Source organism: Rutilus rutilus (assembly GCF_951802725.1).
Source record: "Rutilus rutilus genome assembly, chromosome: 11".
Lineage (NCBI taxonomy): Eukaryota > Metazoa > Chordata > Actinopteri > Cypriniformes > Leuciscidae > Rutilus > Rutilus rutilus.
Genome location: NC_140216.1, coordinates 33,527,924 through 33,548,793, shown reverse-complemented (window position 1 = coordinate 33,548,793; position 20,870 = coordinate 33,527,924). Strand labels below are relative to the sequence as shown.

The 20,870-nt window shown below is 38.7% G+C and overlaps 1 protein-coding gene across 3 annotated transcripts; it reads right to left on the bottom strand.

Moving 5' to 3' along the window:
* Positions 1 to 380: 380 nt before the first annotated feature.
* On the bottom strand, positions 381 to 11,404 carry gnb3b (guanine nucleotide binding protein (G protein), beta polypeptide 3b). Of its 3 annotated transcripts, none has more exons than XM_084424200.1 (9): positions 10,766 to 11,404; positions 8,857 to 8,947; positions 8,621 to 8,766; positions 8,029 to 8,092; positions 6,854 to 7,010; positions 6,702 to 6,768; positions 4,792 to 4,993; positions 4,400 to 4,616; positions 381 to 1,359 (listed from the first exon to the last, which is right to left on the bottom strand). In XM_084424200.1, the coding sequence occupies exons 2-9, from the start codon at positions 8,911 to 8,913 to the stop codon at positions 1,253 to 1,255; spliced, it is 1,017 nt and encodes a 338-aa protein (XP_084280326.1). In that variant the 5' UTR covers positions 8,914 to 8,947; positions 10,766 to 11,404; the 3' UTR covers positions 381 to 1,252. The 3 variants fall into 3 exon arrangements, with proteins under 3 accessions (XP_084280326.1, XP_084280327.1, XP_084280328.1); XM_084424201.1 differs by having other exon boundaries at positions 508 to 1,359; positions 9,787 to 10,903; XM_084424202.1 differs by having other exon boundaries at positions 509 to 1,359; positions 10,925 to 11,135.
* Positions 11,405 to 20,870: the final 9,466 nt, after the last annotated feature.

The window sequence follows — 20,870 nt, the reverse complement described above, 5'->3', positions numbered from 1 at the left end:
TTCCCCAGCTCCACCTGTATAGATCTGCTAGGGGGGATTCATGTATGCTTGTGCAGCAGCAGCATGTCTTACTTACTCGTGAATGTGGCAAGTTGCAGATTTGCTCTATTCCACCAAAACCAAACACATTGACATTGTCATACTCATTACCATCCAAAACTCTCCAAGAGTTGTCATGACAGAATTTGCTAATTAACCAATTCTGACCTGGATAACTAAACATTAAATTCTCCTGGGCTGCTTTTTTTTTTTTTTTTTTTTACAATGTAGCTTCAGATATCTTTCTTTTTTCCTATTATGACCTTTATCCTGCTATTAAACGTTTTTTTTAAACGTAGTTTTGTGGCCTAATTAGATTTCCTTTCCAATAATATTTCTTTCTGTCACCGATTCTTTAATAAGTGCCCAGTGCAAAGGTTTCACAATAAGGTAGTTTAGATGTATTTTACATAGTAATGATGTCAAGATCAACATTGTTTTTGATCAATTTCTTCAAATGCCCTCAAATCATAAAACACGTATTTTATTGGACATAACAGCTTGACAGACACAAATAGCACACACCAAAATATCGTTTAATGCAGAATACTATGTTTATTAGAAAGGAATTCGAGTAATCACTGCAACATTTAAGAGGAACTGTCTTGTATGTAAAAGCCCTACAAAAAGATGAAAGAAGTAAATACAGACATCTTCTCTTTTAGCATTAATGTACCATTTGGACTTCGGGAAGTTTGTTAGAAATTAAAATGCCAGATTAAAGTTGCCAACAGCATCAAAGAGCCATCAGATCTCAGTCAGTGGAGTTGTTGGGAAAAGTCACTGTACATTTTCTTCTGCATTCTATCATTTCTAATACATAAAAATAGTCATGCAAACTTTCACCTAATGATGAGGATTTTTAACAGACAAAAACTATATTTTTTATTCTTGAATAATTATCCTCATTTTTAAGATGTCAAACGCTATAATTTCAAGTCAAAGTATTGAGATTGCCATTTTAACAATAATGCAAACTGCATTCCTGTGTTCGTTGTAACTTACATTTTTACAATTAAATATTCCATGTAAATATTCTAATAAAATCCAGTCTTCCAGAAATCCCACACATACAGATGTGACATTCGTGTGTTTGTTTGTGTGTGTGAGAGAGATTCTTTGTTGCTTAGAATTTCTCAATTCTCATCCTCTCTCTCAACCTTTACTCATCCTTTCTGTCTTATCCTCTTCTCATCTTGTTTTAGGGTCCAGCTCAGTTCCAAATCTTCAAGAAGCTGTCCCATGAGCCAGTGCAAACGCACATGCCATCTAATGGTACTCCGGTGCAGCTCACCCTGTTGTCATGGCCAGACAACACGCCTACAAGAGAGAAAGGAAGAAAGGGTGAGAATAAGTGAGAATAAGAATTTGATAGGACTTTGCTCTTCATGCATGCTTATTTATTCAAAGATGCAATCATAAACACAATGATTTATGTCACTTCCGTATTGTGACATAAATCTGAGTGTAACGGATTATCGGAAAAGAAAAAATGTAGGGTGGGGACTTGGTTTTATGCATTGGTTGTTGTGGAGGCAGAAAAAAGACTAAAAAGTGGAGGCAGACGAACATGAGCTTTCTCAGTTTGTAATTTCACCGGAGGATGCAGTTATTATTACATTTTGATTAAACATTATGAGGTAAAAAAAAAAGAATTTTCATTTCATGCCGAATTTATAGAAGACTTCCTCGACTTAAAGCCCCGATATAGCCTACTTCAAGCGAAATTGAAGAACGATCTGGTGTGTCAATAAGAACAAAATCAGGACAACATTTTTTGGAGTTCGTTTCAGGTGTGTGAAACAGCTTGCCAGAGCGAAATGTCTGGAAAAGTTCACTCCGGCTGGTAAACTAAACACCTTTGAACTAATATTGGTCTGTGGCGATTATAGTATCAGATAGCACAGCTACGTCTGTAAGATGTCTGCTAAAGATCTGTTCGTCTGGAAAGCATCTGCTGTGTAAAAACATCTGGTAAACGTCTTAGAAAAAGCAGTTTTACACACATTCTTAAACATCTTAAAGACATCTTCTAAATGTCTATATGACATCTGACAGGAAACGTCCTAGAGACGTATTGAAGATGAGCAAAAAATACATCTTGCAGATGTAAATGCAGACATCAAATAGACGTCTCCATACCCCTTTTCCACCAACAAGAACCAGGTGCTGGTTCGGAGCTAGAGCTAGTGCCGGTTCGGAGTTGGTTCGACTGACGAGCCTCCAAAGAACCGGTTTGCTTTTCCACAGGCTAAAAGAGCCAACGTAGAGCCAGGTCTTACGTCACAGCTACGTCTCATCTTTCTCAGCAACGTTAGCGCGGCGGCGCCAAACACAAACACATCATCAACAATGGCGCACGTTGCTTTGCTATTGATGTTCATGGCTTTGCGGACCTACATCGGCATCCAAACACGGCGGATCCAACGTGTTCGCGCGGCTCGCCATTATTTGTACAGACGGAGATTACAAGCGAGAGTAACGGCATGTACATAACATTTATTTTTAACAATAAGATGCCGACTTTAGCCTTAGATTTATATTTTAGATCGCGTCCATCGTGTTTAGCTGCTGTTAGCTCGATTAGCTGCTATTTGAAAATGGCGGTCACAAGTTTCTCTCCAGTCTTGTTGGCCACGGTAACCCCGCCCCCAGTCTCTGACGCAAGCGGTTCTTTCTTGGCTCCGTTCTAGACCCTGCAATGATTTGGTGCTACTTAAGAACCAGTTTTACTGGTTCGGAGCTGGTGCTTTGGCGGTGGAAAAACAAAGAACCGATTTGAAACTAGGCTCTGGCTCCGAACCAGCACCAGCTCTGCCTTGGTGGAAAAAGGGTATGTACTTGTGCTATCAGGGTGTAATATTAGGCGATTTCCGCCTAATTTGATGTGGCTCATTTCGGTTCATTTAATTTCTATTCAGTCTGTTGAGGTCAGATGTGAGTAAAAACATAAAACACACTGGAGAGCTGCTTAATGGTATAGTATCGCCCCCCCCCCCCCCCCCCCTCCATGTTTAATACAGTAAAGCTGCTTGCTTTAAAGCAATATATTCTATATAGTGGTATATAAATAAACGTAACGTGACTTGACTGGAGTGCCGAATTGCAGAGGTAGTGCAAACATATACACATCGCTATGATCAGATGCTTTCTTAACTGCTGTTTTCTCACCACTGTCATTTTGGTTACTAAAAGGAAAGTACAGCACATATTTCCATATTCATCTAAATGTCGCTCTCAGCACCGTATGTGGAGTCGCTAAAAATATACAGCTGCAAAGGTATTTCAAACTTCTTTTTACGCAAGCTAAGAATGAAAAAGAGCTTTGCTGTGAGTTTATTGGAGCCTTATTACACAGCGCTGTGGAATACTTGATTCTGATTGGTCAATAGCGACATCCAGCGGTAAGTTATTCCAAGATAACAACCGCTCAAAACAGGCTCATCCGGGTTACTGAAGTCAGCAGCGCTATAGACCTTATGTAGCCCCGCCCCTTTTCAGCGCTGCGCTCGTTGTCTTTTGACTTCCGGTCTATATTTTCACAGCGATTTTGCGTTTATTAATGAACGTCTCGTTTTAAAATCTTCCCGGTCGACTGACATTTTTTAAGTCATCTGCTTTAAACATTACAGTCCTCATGATAACTTTCGTTAACTTTACATTAAGTAAATCCACTTCAAAAGCTAATTACTCCTGGACAGCAGCGCCATAGAAATATACAGAGACCACTAAAACGGAAGTTCAAAGACAATATTCTAAAGATGGCGGCGCCCTCGTTTCTCTGGCGCATAAGGTCTATACGCCTGCTAGGAACGGTGTTTTTTTGTGAAAGTTATTTAATTATGCCATCCAGTATCGTGGACTCGCTCTCTCTTGTTTCATACAAACAAACTTGTTTCATACAAACAATCTGCTGCCATTTTGTGACTATTGTTTTGTACATTGTTGGATTATAAGACACAAACAGGTATGGTTTTAAAACAGTTTGACCTGAAATCAATATCTCTTATCTCTATAATTATTTCTGTATGACTGCATACCATATCTCTTAAATGTCCGTCTAGTTTGAACTTTCCGCGCTGCAACGGCTCTCTCGGCGGAAGCTTTGCGTTTAAAGAGCTAATAAAATATTTCAACTCAGATCAATATTTCGTGTCTAATTATTTACTTACTTAAGTGGGAAAATGTACATCCAGCCAGTGGTTCTCTCAAAATACCCCCCTTCAGGCTGATCAAGACATCACCCTCATCACCCTGTCGGGGGTTGTTTTGAAAGAACCACCGGCTGGATGTACATTATCCCTTACTTGACACCAATGCAATTATTCACTCCATCCGCTTCTCCTTTCTTTAAACTTACCCACTTTCTCGCCCTTTAGCGAGTCCCAAATATTGCAGTTGAAGTCATCGTAGCCAGCAAAGATGAGGCGGCCAGACATGGACAGAGCCAGTGATGTAACGCCGCTGTTCAGGGCGGCATCCTGGTAGCAAATCACTTCTTGATCAGCGCGAAGATCATACATCTTGCATGTGCAGTCATCCGAGCCTGTAATAACTGCGTTGCCACTGGGGAGGAACTGAAGAGGTAGACACAGTTTGGTGAATCCATTCTCTTATCAGTTGGAAAAACTCAAATCTTTGAAACTGGTAGAAGGTAAGCATCAACGAAGAAGGAAATTACTGGCTAAAAAATAACTGATGCCCTTTTCTGTATTTTCTTGGTAGTGCATCAAACATTTCCCTTAAACTCACTGAAATGGCATTGATGTCACTCGTGTGACCCTGGAAGGTTTGTTTGCACTGGCCATCCCTGATGTCCCACAGCTTGGCCAGAGAGTCGCAAGCACCAGAAATGAAGGAGTTGTTGTCCGGGGACAGAGCCAGACACATGCAGTCACCAACATGGTTCAGGAAAACTGTCGTTTGCTTTCCAGTCTCCAAATCCCACATTGCACTGAAAAAAAAAAAAAAAACGGGATAAAATGAATAATAATAATAATAATAATAGAAAAGAACAAAAGCTTATTACATTTTTATACGTTTAAAAAAAAAAAAATGTATGGATATGTTTATCAATTGTTTGGCTAAATGAAGGTTGCAGCAAATTTGGCAGTTTAGCCAGATAATGTGTTATAGAACGGAAGAGAGGTTCTCGGGAGAGAGCGAGAACAACACATCCTTTTGATTTTCCCCGCAAAAACGTCCCGAGTCCTTCACATGAAAATCAGTCTACAGGCTTTCATAGGCAATCTAGGAAGTCGGGGAAGGCCTCGTTTTTTAAAGGGATAGTTCACCCAAAAATGTACTCCCCCTCAAGCCACCCTAGGTGTATATAACATTCTTCTTTCAGACGAATACAATCAGAGTTATATTAAAAAATGTCCTGGCTCTTCCAAGCTTTATAATGGGAGTGAATGGCTGTTTCTGTTTTGAAGTCCATAAAAGTGCATCTATTCATGATAAAAGTGCTCCACACGGCTATGGGGGGTTAATAAAGGCCTTCTGAAGTGAAGTGAAGTGATGTGTTAGTGTAAGAAAAATATCCATATTTAAAACTTTATTGACTAAAATAACTAGCTTCCGGCAGACAGCCGTACGCATCGATTTACGGCGGAAGAGTAACACTTGACATGACGCACAACGTAATGACGAACGCGGAAGCGCAGAGGATAGAGTAAAACAAAACACCAGTCACAAATTAGAAGTCTAAAACGAGAATTTATAAAGATAAATGTTGGAGGAGCTTGAGTTTGTTGCCCAGCGCTGTTTGTTTGAACCGCGAGAGGCGTCTAAGCTTACGCTACTCCTACATCCTACATCATAAATTGTTACAATCATAAAGTGTTACTCTTTTGGCGCAAGTCGACTTGGGTAGGCCGTCTGCCGGAAGCTAGTTATTTTAGTTGATAAAGTTTTAAATATTGATGAAAAATATTTTTTTGAATATTGAAAAATAGGATATTTTTCTTACACAAACTTTCACTTCACTTCAGAAGGCTTTTATTAACCCACCGTAGCTGTGTGGAGCACTTTTATCATGGATGGATGCACTTTTATGGACTTTTAATGGACTGCCATTATAAAGCTTGGAAGAGCCAGGACATTTTTAACATAACTCCGATTGTATTCGTCTGAAAGAAGAAAGTCATATACACCTAGGATGGCTTGAGGGTGAATAAATCATGGGCTAATTTTCATTTTTGGGTGAACTATCCCTTTAAGTTTTGTTACAAGCTGTTCACACATTGTCAATAAAAAAGTGATTAATACATGAAAATTCTTACATACAGTCTCTTTAAATAAATGGAAGCCTGACAACAACAGCATGGACGGCGTCTGGATGTTCGCTTATATCAGTATATCACTCACTATAAAGGTATTTCCAACTTCTTTTTACTTCTAAGCTAAGAGCGAAAAAGAACTTTGGTTTGAGTATATCGGGTCATTGAATCGCGTTCAGCCTCTTATACGTTACTTGTGCACGAGTGTGAGGGCAAGCAATAAGTTGCTGGCTGCAATTCACTTAACAGCCACAGGTGTCGCTAATAACAAGGGTTTCTGAATTCTATAGCCCCTTTAAAAAAATACACTCAATACTCTTTTAATAATTTTTTATACTTGGGTGAACTATCCTCTTAAATGTAAAAGTTACATGCACAAACCATGTGGTATCACCAGAGGCGGTGAGAATCTGAGTGTCACTGAGGAAGCGGCAACAGGACAAGTAACCTATAAAAAATAGAGAGAGACACAATTACATAACAGACAAATGAAAGAATAAAGTAAAGATTCTCGAATTACTTATATACTTTACCTGTGTGAGCATCCAATTCTTTCACGGTCTTGACTACGGGTGTCTTCAAGTTGTAGACAGTACACATGTTGTCGAGACCACCGCTGGCCACAAGGTTTCCAGAAGGAGCATATGCACAGGTCATCACCCATGAGGATTTGAGGGGAACAGCATTCATCTAAAGAAAGAGGCAAATATTAAATCTTTTCCTTGAACGTATTCAGAATTGCACCATCAAATGTAATTTCAAAATAATCACTGTTCTCAAATATGTTTTCCAGGTTTTGTTGCCTAAACAGATCCAGAAACTGTTCAAAACAAATTAATATTCTTAAAGTGCCACATTCACGATTCATTCATGACAAATGTCATGATTCGTCAATAACTTTTGTACTTAAATTTAAACAAATTTTAGTACAACCGAAACCACACTATACGTAAAAATCACAAGCTCTGTTTTTGCACATAAGCTTTAATAGGAGAAAGTATTTTCACAACAACAATTGCAAACGTCACCTTTAAATAAAATATCTTTGTTCGACTGGACGTTTTTATTCATGTGTAAAGTTGACTAGGGTACATTTACCAGACAACAATGTACTAAAAATGGAATAAGCTTTTCCTTTGCGTTTTTGAAAAGTTTTGTGTACAGACAACAATGTTGACAAAATGATCCCGTTCTCACGGATCTGCGAAAACGACTAAAAGCGATGTATTATTCATGCCAGGCCAGTAGTTGGCGATGCAACTTTGTAAAGAAACACTATTTGCCTATAGACTGAACACATAATATGCATGCGCATGACGTCACCGTTTTCACAAATTCACATTTTTATAGTTTACACAGAGACGATAACGGTACCGTTTTCAAAAATGTGCATTTTCAGGCCGCAAAAACGCCATTTTTGTGTAAATGAGCAGCCAAAACGCATGAACATTTTTTAACCTTGTTGAAAACTGTCATCGTTAATACCTGTGTATTATTAGAAGTTAGAGAGATATTTAAAAATGTAAAATCAAATGGCCCATTCAAGAAGCTTAAAATATGCATCATTAATTAATTAAGCTGAGAACAAAATGGCAACATTATGATGTATAGCCCAAAATATTTAGAGATTGCTTGCTGGTATACAGCTTAAATATATTTATGATTCCCCATCTTCTCTTGAAAGTGTATTTGAGTAAGTCAGACTCACCTTATTTCCAGAGTGAGAATCCCAGATAAGGAGTTTGCCATCCTGTGATGCACTGACCATTAGCCTAAAGACACCAATGAAAGAAAGAGCAAAGAAAGGCTGGTAAGACAACAGGATGAAAGGATATTGTTCATATATCCTTGTATTTATTTATTTATTTTAATTTTGAAATCTCACAAATTTCTGAAATCTTCAGAAATCTCGCTATTTTAAGGATAAAATATGATTTTGCTGTCACTGCAGTTTAACCCTAGACATGGTTAAGTCCCTTCTTTAAAACACTGAGGCTTAAGTCTGTTTCAGGTCACTGACCCTGATAATTGATCTAACTAAGAATTAGCTAATTCAAGGTGACCACAAGATGCAGTTGAATTCCATGTGAGAGCTATTAACCTGGTTGAGCAGATCATGTGACAAGCAAGGGCATCAACTAAAACTAATATATTTCACATTCTGTCAGATCATTTTTTTAAAATCCTGTAATGTACGTTTGGAGGCCAAATTGATCAAAATGAATGCATACATCTACTGTGTAGTATAGTCCATCATATCTCACTTCGTACTTTGATTTGACCCATAATAATGTTCTCACTTGTTGTCTGTAGACCAATGCATGGCGTAGATTTTGGCCAGGTGGCCTTTGAGGGTCCTCCTGGTCTTGAGTTGGACCCGAGGCGCCGGGGCCACCCCAGCAGCGGCCGCGGCCATGTCTGTGTCATGGACTGCTTTGCGAGCCGCCTAGAAGGGGAACAAACATGTAATATTAGTATTCCATTATTAATTGTTTAAACAGCTAGTCATTGCATTATTAGTCTCATACAGTCTCACCTCGATCTGTGTCTTCAGGCCTTCGGCCTCCTTCTTCATCTGTTCCATTTCACCCATAGCTGCTGTTGATCGGGGTGCTTACCAACACAAGCTAGAAGCAATCACAAAATACAAATTTGACTTAAAATGGTCTTATATGTAATCAAGTAGAAGTAAATAAATAAATAAAATGACTGGATTAATCTGAGCTAGGCCCTGTATGTGACTATTACGTCATCAGGCATGTGGAAGACATTTTAATAATATTGAAGATGTATGATTTGACATAGTACTGACGAATATTGATTTCATACAAAACCTTTCAGCCAATATCTCACTGGAGACCAAGTAAGACTGAACTTTTCATGTAACATCTCAAAAAGCAAGTTCTTCCTGCTTAGTAGACAGTATTGAATACAGATTTGCAAAAGTTGTTGAACAACAATGGTCTGTCATTTAGAATCTCTAGGAAGTTGGATAAGCCAAATCCAATTGAATGTTCAGTAATGTTAGCTAAATGCTAAGCGTTACATAAATAATAGTGCTGTTGGGTATTTCAACTTTTACTGTCATAGATACTGAGAATCTGTTATTGAAAATTCCAATTTCAAATACTGATATTCCCAAAAAATTATTAAAGAATTAGCACCAAAGTGAACGCAAACTCAAGTAAACTTCCAAATCAATCCTTTCGTTTTTAGTATAAAATATTATGCAATTTATGAAACAGAGCAACAACAACAAAAAATATTGTAAAGTAAGCCACATCTAATATTACCCATAAACAAAACTTGAGGCTTGTCATTGACTTGTCTATGTCTATGTCTAAGTCTAATTAAGATCTGTAATGCTGCCTAAAATAAAATATTGCAAATGTTTCATGCAGATCAACCTAAGTTGCAACTTACTATAAAAATATTTGGTTGCTAGTCTACCACCATATGAATTTACCTCTCAGTGGGAGGCCAGAAGAGATGACGAGGAATTATCAGCCTTGTTGTACTACGGAGATCCTAATGAACTTAATTCACGGTTAAGAAGTAGAGCCTAATGCTCTGTAGAAACCGTGATCTGCAGAACTGTCTTGCCAATGATCAAATTATGATATGTTATAATAGTTACAAGATTACTATGTGATGTTTGTTCAGCTCTCGCTGAGAGCTGTTGTTTTATTGATGTCAAGGCTAGAAGAAAGGTTTAAGCCTTCGCAGGAGCTGTTGGGGGTGGCTTATCAAATCTCCTGTCATCCGATTACCGACTGCTCTTTACTACGGGATCAGGTGGGACCCGAGGTTGTGAGATCAAAGACAAAACACAAGGAAAAGGGCAAGAAAAGACTTGGGGATTTGTATGTGTACACGTAAGAAAGATCATCAAAATGAAATGAGACCTGACGAATCTCAAGATTTCTAAGGTGAATTTGATTACTCGCTCAAGAGCAGCTTTAGCATTAGGTTAATCCTACAAAGAGACAAATGTGCAAATTTTGCCAGTTGCGACGACATTATAATCCGTTTAGAAATGAAAAACCACAGGAATGCATTAGCTAACAAACTTTGCTACAACCTCCTGAAAGTGCTGGATGCATTTCTGATGGATGAAATACCAACATTAACATCCCAATGTAATTTTATGTGTTATTAAAGTTCCAGATTAACCTTTCGTGATAGTGTGTTCTGGGAACTACTTCCAGGTAATCAGTAGAAAAGATCATTTTCTTACAATGCAAGGCTTTTAATCTGTAGTATGTGTGCAAAATGCATGAACGTGCACAGATAAAGCAAAGCATTTCCGTGCATTCTGCATTCATGCCAAATTAAAAACAGCATTTTAGGCATATGACTTCAAGTTTATCGCAATGCACAAGGTTTGCATTTGTTCGCTATATACAATTTTCTTACACACGCGACTAAACTAAAAACAAACTCACCTGTCTACCCAAAAAAAGCTTCTTCCCTTTCTCCTCAATAACTCCAAAGCCTCTCTCTCTGTATCAGTCTCTATTTTGCTTAGTCCACAAGACAGCTCTTCAATCGTCTTTCTCTCTCTGCCTCCCACGGGTTACTCCAACAGACTGGATGCAACTTACCTGTGGAAAAACTCTCTCTTTCTCTTCCCCTTCTGCGAGAGAGGAACAGATGAGGATTGGAGGGGATGAAGGAGATCAGGGATGAAAGGATAAGCCCAAAGATGAGCAGAGAAAGAGAGAGAGAAAGAGAGAAGGAAAGGGGAGGGCAAGGAACAGGTAAACCGATTGGAATGGAAAATCAGGTTATGGGGTCGAAAGACGAGGCAAGAGTGAGTGCAGAAAGCAGAGGACAGAGGAAGGGATGGGTAGCGTGTGGCATGAACAAAAGTATGGTTGATTCCTGAAGAACATCTTACAACTATCGTAAAGTTCTCAGTGTTGTTTCTACCACCTATCATTTTTGAGAAAATATGGGCTTTAACATTATATTCAAAGCATTTCACACTAGTTTGATCACATTTGAGCAAGTTTAACACTTGATGTGTCATTTCTAAAAGGGTCAATGGTTTGGTGAACACTTAATGGAAGGGGGTCTGTGCTTTGGCTTTGGGGTTGAGGGGTTTGAATTGGTTTGTCAGAGCTAATGAGTTGAGCTCGCCTAATCAGGTTCTAAGTGGATATCCGGGGAAAAGGCAATCCCGTTAAGGAATTAGAGCAGGTGAATCCGTGGAGCAGACGTCATAGGTGACACAAAGAGCAACAGAGGAAGGAAAGTGAGGAAACTGATGAAAGTTTTGATGATATGATGGTGATGTTCTCATGACAATTTTATATTTGATCTTATAGGATGTCTTGCATTTCCCAACTCTGGGGAGAGTCAAATGCAATAGGAAACAATAATGACAGCGTTTTTGCCTTTGGCTCCTAAACTCTGGAATAGCCTTCCTGATAATGTCCGGGGCTCAGACTCACTCTCCCAGTTTAAATCTAGATTAAAGACGCATCTCTTTAGCCAAGCATTTGCATGCATGTAACAACATTTGCATTTCCATTCGCTTTTCTGTCTCTACCTCGGGATGCCCATCCAGCTCCAGTATGGAATCCAGCCTCTTACGAAGTTTCAGATGACCTAACACCTGTGAGGAGACGGCGCCAACCCCTGCGAGGACTTTAGATGACGCCAACTCTGAATCAACATGCACCACTGCCAAATTTTCTATATATTGTAATTTTATGATCACAACTTGTAATAATTGATTTAAGGAGATCATTGTTTCAAGGGCTCTAAAAAACCTATGACCTTAATTGAGGACACATTTTATACGATAATGTGCATGAACTACGATGGATACACATTTACAGTAGAAATCTCTCGATGTGCAACAAAAAACATACATGAATTTGCCTTAACAGAGGATGTGATTGCATAACTGGACTAATGCCTGCTACAGACGATTTCTGCAATCCTGTAAGATCATTATAAATTACACTGTACGACATGGATCTAATAAACTTGGGTACGACATGTATGTAGACTACAATGACACCTATTGAATTGTAGGCGACAACGCAAGTTAGTATAGAAGAATAAAACCTCATCAGCATGCGCTAGTGGTTAACAAATACAGCAAGATGAATCGCACTTTGGCAATTGTGTTTTTATGTGCGCTAAAAAAAAAGAGGAGGACGTGAAAGACTAGAATATGGACGCGGTCGTGGCTAGGGGAAAAGAGGCCAATTTTGCAAATGGAGCTTGAGGTAAGTAGTCTTGAGTTTTAGCGCCATGTCTAGTTGATCATCATGATGCATTTTTATTGGCTAGTCAGTAGACATAGGTAGTAGCAGCAAACACACTGTGAGGTAATCAGGTTAAATTATTGCAGGCTATCTTTGGTCACAAGACTGTGACGACGGCTTTCTTTGAACCTCTTTCACTTTACGATTTTTTCACAACCACAGAAATCGCCATAATTGGTCATCTTTAGTCTGGGACAGGCCACAATCGTACAACGTGTATCAGGCATAAAGGCAAGCTCACACTACACGACTTTTGGCTGGATTTTGATGTTGCAGACAGATTTCCAAGGTCTGCGACAAAAACCGCGGCAAAATCGGTGCTTGATGTGGACGGCGATGCTTGTTTAGTATGAGCAGGACATCGACGTGATCTGAGCCTGTCCCGAGCAGTTACAGATGCTGCGATATTTTCAAACATCAATTAACAAAGAAATTAAATGAGTGAAGAAATGAAACCAAACACCTTGTAATCACTGTTGACTTGTAACCAAAAATGATGTCACCAAATTCAAGGTTATTTTGGCTAGAAGTGGGTTACTCGGGTCTATAGTTAACCTATACAGTGAAGTGATTTGCTTTCTGAGAAACGTCTCACATGATTGCGTTCCCAAACACAAGCATCTGAACGCGAGATAACATGACAGCGTTTATTGCATTTCTATTGTGCGTTCTGAGTGCGCAAGTCATTGATTATGAAGGAAAAAAAGAGCCACAGTGCCTTCCACAATTGCAGCAACTTCCATTTTTAATATTTCGCGCCAATTTCCCAGGAAATTGATTTTGTTCTCTTGAACACATGGGATGGAAACGCTACTTTATTCTTAAATGTTTTATGCGATTTTGCACATAAGTTAGTTTTGCAATGTTGGATGGAAACATAGCTAATGATCTTTGTGAAGTTGAATTATGGGTCAATCCTGGTTCAGAAGCATTGCTACACAGTACACCAATTAACCGACTTTTTGAGACCCATAGCTATATTATACAAGAAAATAGAATATTATATATAATAATATATTTTTGGGATATGGTAAGTGCCAAATGAACCCCAAAGCACTGACACAGGTTCACTGGGTTTTGAACATTTTCAATAAACTGGACTAAAGTTTGCAACAACAGATATTCACAATAAACCCTATCTGATCCATTCTCTGAAAAGCGAATGGATCTAATTAACAAGGTAAACATGCCAAGAAAGGCTTATTTTCTCAAGTCGCGTTGTATGTAACTGCCACCTTCCCTTAAAATCCTCCTTACATGTTGACGCAAGTTCATTTGTTAAAGCATTCCATATATTTAGGACAAAGAAAAAACAGTGTTGTGTGTATTCTTTTTTGATTGTGTACATGGGAATAGTAGAAAGTCATAGTTTCATTGCAAGGAAACACCCATAAATAAATGATGTAAACTAACTAGTAGCAGCCTGATTGAGGCCACTTAGCTTTAATTAGTGACCTTCCTGTGCTTCCTGAGCACACGCTTATTTGCCGAAAGGTATGAGCTCATGACGCTCCTGGTAACTGTGTCAGGGATGGTGGTGAACAACACAAGGTTACCCTCAGGGAACTGCATTATCTGTTCAGACTAATAATTTAATACACATTTTTTGCCCAAAGTGATTTACAGTGTTGCAGTTCACATGGAGAAACCTGACATTATCATGAAACATTTTCATGAAACTCCCCCTTCTGGGATTTAAGCTGCCAACCTGATCTGGATCTTTAACCACAAGGTCACACCACCCACAAAAGGTCTCCTATGACTGTTCCATTGTAGGCTGCATCAATAATAAAGATGAGTCAGAAAACAGGAGGTAGGGGGAGAACTTTAAGATTGGTTTGGATACAGCTATCTTCAAATGAACAACACATCACACTGTAGTAGGCTACTTGTTGTCAATGAAATGTGCTATAAATGTGCCATTGATCAGAATAATAACAATCACTCATTAATGATTCTGCAACATGATCAGACAAAAAACTAATGTAATTGAATAATATTAGTATGCCTACACAATGGCAAACTGACTCATACTCTGTAGTGTATGTGATTGATCTGATCTGACAATATATTTTTTTATTTTCCTGTACAAGCTGTCAGCATGGATGTAATGGACAGAGAGACCTCTGGTGGAAAACTGAGGAATTTTAAGGCATTGATGTGACAGCATTTGTCATTCAGTCATTCTGTTCACTTTTGGCATTGTATACGCAAGTTTAATTTGGGTTCTGCATTTTGTGGAGGGATCTTTGTCACAATTAAAATGCATTTGGTTCAGCCTGTCTTGGCAGGAGTGACTGGTTTTTAAGTACAAATTTACAATTGACACTTAAGACATTCTACTAAAGTAACTTTGAAACTACATGTCAATTAACTCTCATTAGAGTATTAGACTGTAGTAGACAGTCCACACTGTCATCGCTCCTCCTTTTATGCCTCCGAAGCTCATCCGTGAGAAACTCGAGACCGGTGCAGCGTGCAGGTCCCTCGGCCTCGTCCTGCTTGCCACAGGTTATCATTGGTCACCTTGATAAACAACACCACAAACAATAAGCCCAAGTTAAAACAAACAAAGCTTTTTCCGTACAGGATAAATATGCAACAAAGGCAATTCCCAAGAGATAGAGTCATTGAATAATAATGTGAGAAGAAGCAGCGATTCAGTGCAGAGTGAGGCCGAGGCTGAGTTCAACTTCATTGGACCAACACACACACACACGTCAATTCACTTTAATAATAGCAATAATATGTGGTTTGGCTAAAATACCGTTGGCAATATTTTGAGAGAATTACTGTATGGAATGATTTCTGTGTATATAAAGCAAAGGTATTATTTTTTTTATTTTTTTTATTTGCAGAATTATACAGTATACAAATATTTCACATATAAAGTTCAAAATGAATCCAGAGCATCATAAGATATGAAGAACATTACAGGTAACATTTATATCAAAGATGCTAAACAGTCAATTCACACATTAAGGAAAAAAATAAAAGAAAAAAAATAAGACATATCGGAGAGGAGGTATATACACTCACCTTAAGGATTATTAGGAACACCTGTTCAATTTCTCATTAATGCAATTATCTAAGCAACCAATCACATGGCAGTTGCTTATATGCATCTAGGTTGTGGTCCTAGTCAAGACAATCTCCTGAACTCCAAACTGAATGTCAGAATGGGAAAGAAAGGTGATTTAAGCAATTTTGAGCGTGGCATGGTTGTTGGTGCCAGACGGGCCGGTCTGAGTATTTCACAATCTGCTCAGTTACTGGGATTTTCACGCACAACCATTTCTAGGGTTTACAAAGAATGGTGTGAAAAGGGAAAAACATCCAGTATGCGGCAGTCCTGTGGGCGAAAATGCCTTGTTGGTGCTAGAGGTCAGAGGAGAATGGGCCGACTGATTCAAGCTGATAGAAGAGCAACTTTGACTGAAATAACCACTCGTTACAACCGAGGTATGCAGCAAAGCATTTGTGAAGCCACAACATGCACAACCTTGAGGCGGATGGGCTACAACAGCAGAAGACCCCACCGGGTACCACTCATCTCCACTACAAATAGGAAAAAGAGGCTACAATTTGCACGAGCTCACCAAAATTGGACAGTTGAAGACTGGAAAAATGTTGCCTGGTCTGATGAGTCTCGATTTCTGTTGAGACATTCAGATGGTAGAGTCAGAATTTGGCGTAAACAGAATGAGAACATGGATCCATCATGCCTTGTTACCACTGTGCAGGCTGGTGGTGGTGGTGTAATGGTGTGGGGGATGTTTTCTTGGCACACTTTAGGCCCCTTAGTGCCAATTGGGCATCGTTTAAATGCCACGGCCTACCTGAGCATTGTTTCTGACCATGTCCATCCCTTTATGACCACCATGTACCCATCCTCTGATGGCTACTTCCAGCAGGATAATGCACCATGTCACAAAGCTCGAATCATTTCAAATTGGTTTCTTGAACATGTCAATGAGTTCACTGTACTAAAATGGCCCCCACAGTCACCAGATCTCAACCCAATAGAGCATCTTTGGGATGTGGTGGAACGGGAGCTTCGTGCCCTGGATGTGCATCCCACAAATCTCCATCAACTGCAAGATGCTATCCTATCAACATGGGCCAACATTTCTAAAGAATGCTTTCAGCACCTTGTTGAATCAATGCCACGTAGAATTAAGGCAGTTCTGAAGGCGAAAGGGGGTCAAACACAGTATTAGTGTTCCTAATAATCCTTTAGGTGAGTGTATGTATAATTAAAATAAAGAAGAGGAATTGAATTTTTTATAGATGACCATAGTTCTGGTTGCTTTGCGGTTTGAGAGTCCTAAAGCAAAGGTATTCACTGTAAGGTATTACTGGGAGAAAGTGCAACACAATATGGCGGAATAAGTCCCGCCTTCTAAATAAAAGAGTCAATCACCAATTGGTAAAGTCATTGCGTCACTGCAGCTTCCTATAAAAGTTGGTCAGTGTTTTGAGAGGTGCGCTTGACTGCACATGGGCATTGGCTGCTCCAGCCTGCAAAATGCAGTTTTTGTCATGATTTGAGCATTTAGAAACAAAATTGATGAGACAATTGTCAGATTTCATTGGTGATTTCAAATATGAAATTGAATCGTAAGCTTGGTGACAGCTTTGGAGAATTTGGTGTTTCTCCATTTAAAGAGAGTGGAGCTGCTTGCACTACTGAAATAGCTGCCCGAGAGGCGTTTCAAAGATGGCCGCCGAGTCAAATAGCTTGCCTTAAAGGGACTTTGCAATAACTAACTTTGCAAGGATGTCAACCTATTGTACTAACCCTATCCCTAACTTAACGGTCTACTAATACTCTATACGAGAGTTAGTTGACATTTAGTAGCAAATCAATGAGAGTTAGCTGACTTGTAGTTGCAAAGTTACTAGTAGAATGGACTATCGAAATAAAGTGTAACCACAATAACAACTCTGCAGGTTAAGATACAAATAAAGTGACAAAGTGAACATGTAGTAACTGAAGAGAACACAAAACAGTCACACATTTGAAAGGCTCAAGAAGACAGAAGATTTTGGGGTTACGTTCGGAGGTTCCAACTGAACAATGCTAAGCTGATAAAAAGCGCTTCAGTTATGGCAAAAAAATAATAAATACTACAAGCACAACATGGAGAAGTCATTGTTAAGCAAGTAGGCTCCCAAATACCAACAACTAAAGCCATTATCCAGGGGGGGGGGGGGGGGGGGGGGGGGAAAGTCAGCAGAGAGCTGATCATACATTACACTGATAAAAATCACTAAACAATTCAGTCTGTTGTGCAAAGTGAATGATTGTGCAGAATTATCTGCATGTCTTGCAATGAGTTGGAATGAATGTCAGCTGCAGCCATTTGCAGTTCCCTGTAAAACTCAGATAAAACCAATTTACAAATTCATCTTTATTTAAAACCTCTAAGACATGTCAGCATTTCTAGATGTATATAACATGAACTGCTCTATACCTTTGCCGCTATTGCTGCTAAAATGATACTGAACATTTGAGGTATTATTCTGGTTCATATTTTAGTTATTGCTAAAATAGTAATGCATGTGTTTGTTATCCTTAATTGGAATGGGTCTAATCTTGTGAAAATATTATGACTTGCCACAGATTGTGCTCATAATTAATTATATCCAGAAAAAGATGTGGGATAAACAGAACTGCAGAACTTTGATTACTTGCCATGTAATACGTTTCTGGTTATGTAATCATGGTCTGCTGCAAAACTATACAAGCTGCAGGTACGTACAATATTTATTATATATCAAATGCCAATGGGTAGACATTTTTTAATTCAGTGGTGTACAATGACAGGTGGCAATACCGTAATAGATTTATATATACACTGCACAAATGTACATTAAACAAATTTTAATTGTATATAGGCCAATATTAATTTCATTTCAGAATTAGTCATGACCAGCTCTTTCAAGTTGAGACCGAGTCTAAGACCATTTTTTCATGGTCATAGGTAGTCAGGACTTGGCCTTGACTCAGACTCGACCCTCTTCTGGTCTTGGTCTTGACTACAACACTGAGTTGACCGCATAGTAAAGGAAAAACATCAATAATGCTACATTAACAATGCGTAATGCTATACAGTGTATATTTTCTCAAGGTAGGTGTCACAATTGCAGGTTGAAGCAGGGAGGGACAACAGGTGACAGGGATAACATCAATGAAACACATGGACAAGCTGGGTGTGCCACAGGCAAACACAACATGCACACAGACACTAAACGTGACAGTATGTTTATTACTGAAAGTCAATTTCTAGACATAAAGAACATATATTTTACACAATTCAGCAATGTATGAAAACAAGACAATTAATGAAACTGTAAATGCAATCTGCAAAAATATAAAACCAGATGGTTTGGGCCTCTAAATACTGTAATTAAAAACTGGCCCATTGAAGTGCTTTGTGAAGGGGGTGGATTGGAATCCACTGCTGCTTCAATTGTATATGTAATGAGTGATTATAATCAAGGTATTAATCAATATTTTTCCTTCTAAATATCACATGAGTTGAATGACTTCTCTGGAGATTGTACTTTGTTATAGAAGTTACCAGTGTGATTACTGAAATGTTCTTTTCATGTATTCTTTAATGTCAGTATTTGATATCTGAATGCAGTAACAGTGCTTTCTCATTTAACCCGGCTTCCAGAAATTCCACTATGTGCCATTCACCATGCAGAAAATAGTAAATGTGTGAACAAGTGACTGATTTCAGCCGCAGCTTCAGCATCTACTTATGGGGGCGGGACGCTTCAGATAGAGAGCATAATGATTGGACAGAAAATCTGATGATGAGACACTGAAGTGCAGAGTGATGTCATCAAAATCATGATTTCATGGGGACTTTAAAACATGTGGCAGTTGAAAGTAAATGTGTCAGTGTGGTTTTAATTGTGTACACAGCAGCTATAGAAAAAAATATTGTTCAGAGCAGGGGTTTTCAATATTTTAGATGCAACGGAAACCCAATTATGATCGTCCTCATGTGAGGGACATTATTAAATGTATATTAATAGTACATTTTGTTAATTTATTTTAGTCTATTTAATAGATTATGTTAAAAGCTAATATTTGTAATCATATTTTAATTCATTTATTTATTGTAGTCTAAGAACACCACAGACACAGTACAATCCACATGTGAAAATCTCACAGTAAAACAAGCAGCTGTGCAAAATATGATAAACCGGTGTTTTGCCAGATGAGAAGTTTATGTATAATCGTATTACTCTTTTAATAACTGTATCCACTGTATGTCCGGCTGATTGCACTGTGTTCCTCCTTTTGATTTCAAACTGAACTCAAATGGCACTGAGAATTGGGTAAGAGACAAACAAATTACTTAATTGAGGAACTTGAGAGATGAAACCCTTATGACCTGGGTCTGTGGTGGAGTTGTGAGTTTGATGTGTAATTAAACTCGAGGTTCTGTGGGGTGCGGACTGGATTGATTCCATTCCTAGAGCTTACGAACAAATGTGTTTTTGGGGTGCGGACTGATGGGGCAGTGAACCCGAGGTTACCCCGTGAGTCAGTCCTAGAGCTCCTCCTGTCCGATTTTAGGGAAAAATCGGGTCCATAGGAGACTTCCAAATGAACACCACAGACACCAAGGGAAAATCTCAAGAGTAAAACTGGGAGTTGTGAAAAATATGATACACTGGTGTTTTGCCAAGTGAGAAGTTTATCTATGTATCATCTTTTTACTCTTTTTGACAGTTGGAGAGGATCATTAGACTCCATCAGCTGCCTTTCTACGTACTATTTCTAATTCATTGAGCATGAGGCTTTCTTTCTTTCTTTATTTCTCGCTCTCTTTTTCTTTCTTTCTTTCTTTCTTTCTTTCTCTTTTTTCTTTCTCGCTCTCTTTTTCTTTCTTTCTCTCTTTCTCACTCTCTTTTTCTTTCTTTCTTTCTAACCTATCTATCTATCTATCTATCTTATATTTCTTTCTTTCTCTCTTTCTTTCTAACTCTAAACTAAATTCAAATTTTGACAGTTGGAGAGGCTCACAGACTTCATTAGCTGCCGGTCTATGTAGCCTACTATTTCTAATTCATCGAGACTCATTTTCCTAATATTTCTAATCCATCTATCTCATAACAACCACCCAGAACACAATGGCAACCACCTAGCAACCACCCAGAACACAATGGCAACCACCTAGCAACCACCCAGAACAATTATTTGATAATTTGATCGTTTTTCATGTGACGGCAAAAAAATATTTTT

Excerpts from the sequence above, each read along its gene's own strand:
- gnb3b (XM_084424200.1), bottom strand. The coding sequence starts at position 8,913 with ATGGGTGAAATGGAACAGATGAAGAAGGAGGCCGAAGGCCTGAAGACA. Across the intron at positions 8,093-8,620 it reads CATTGGTCTACAGACAACAA|GCTAATGGTCAGTGCATCAC; the intron begins GTGAGAACATTA and ends TGGTGTCTTTAG. Across the intron at positions 6,769-6,853 it reads AGAATTGGATGCTCACACAG|GTTACTTGTCCTGTTGCCGC; the intron begins GTAAAGTATATA and ends TATTTTTTATAG.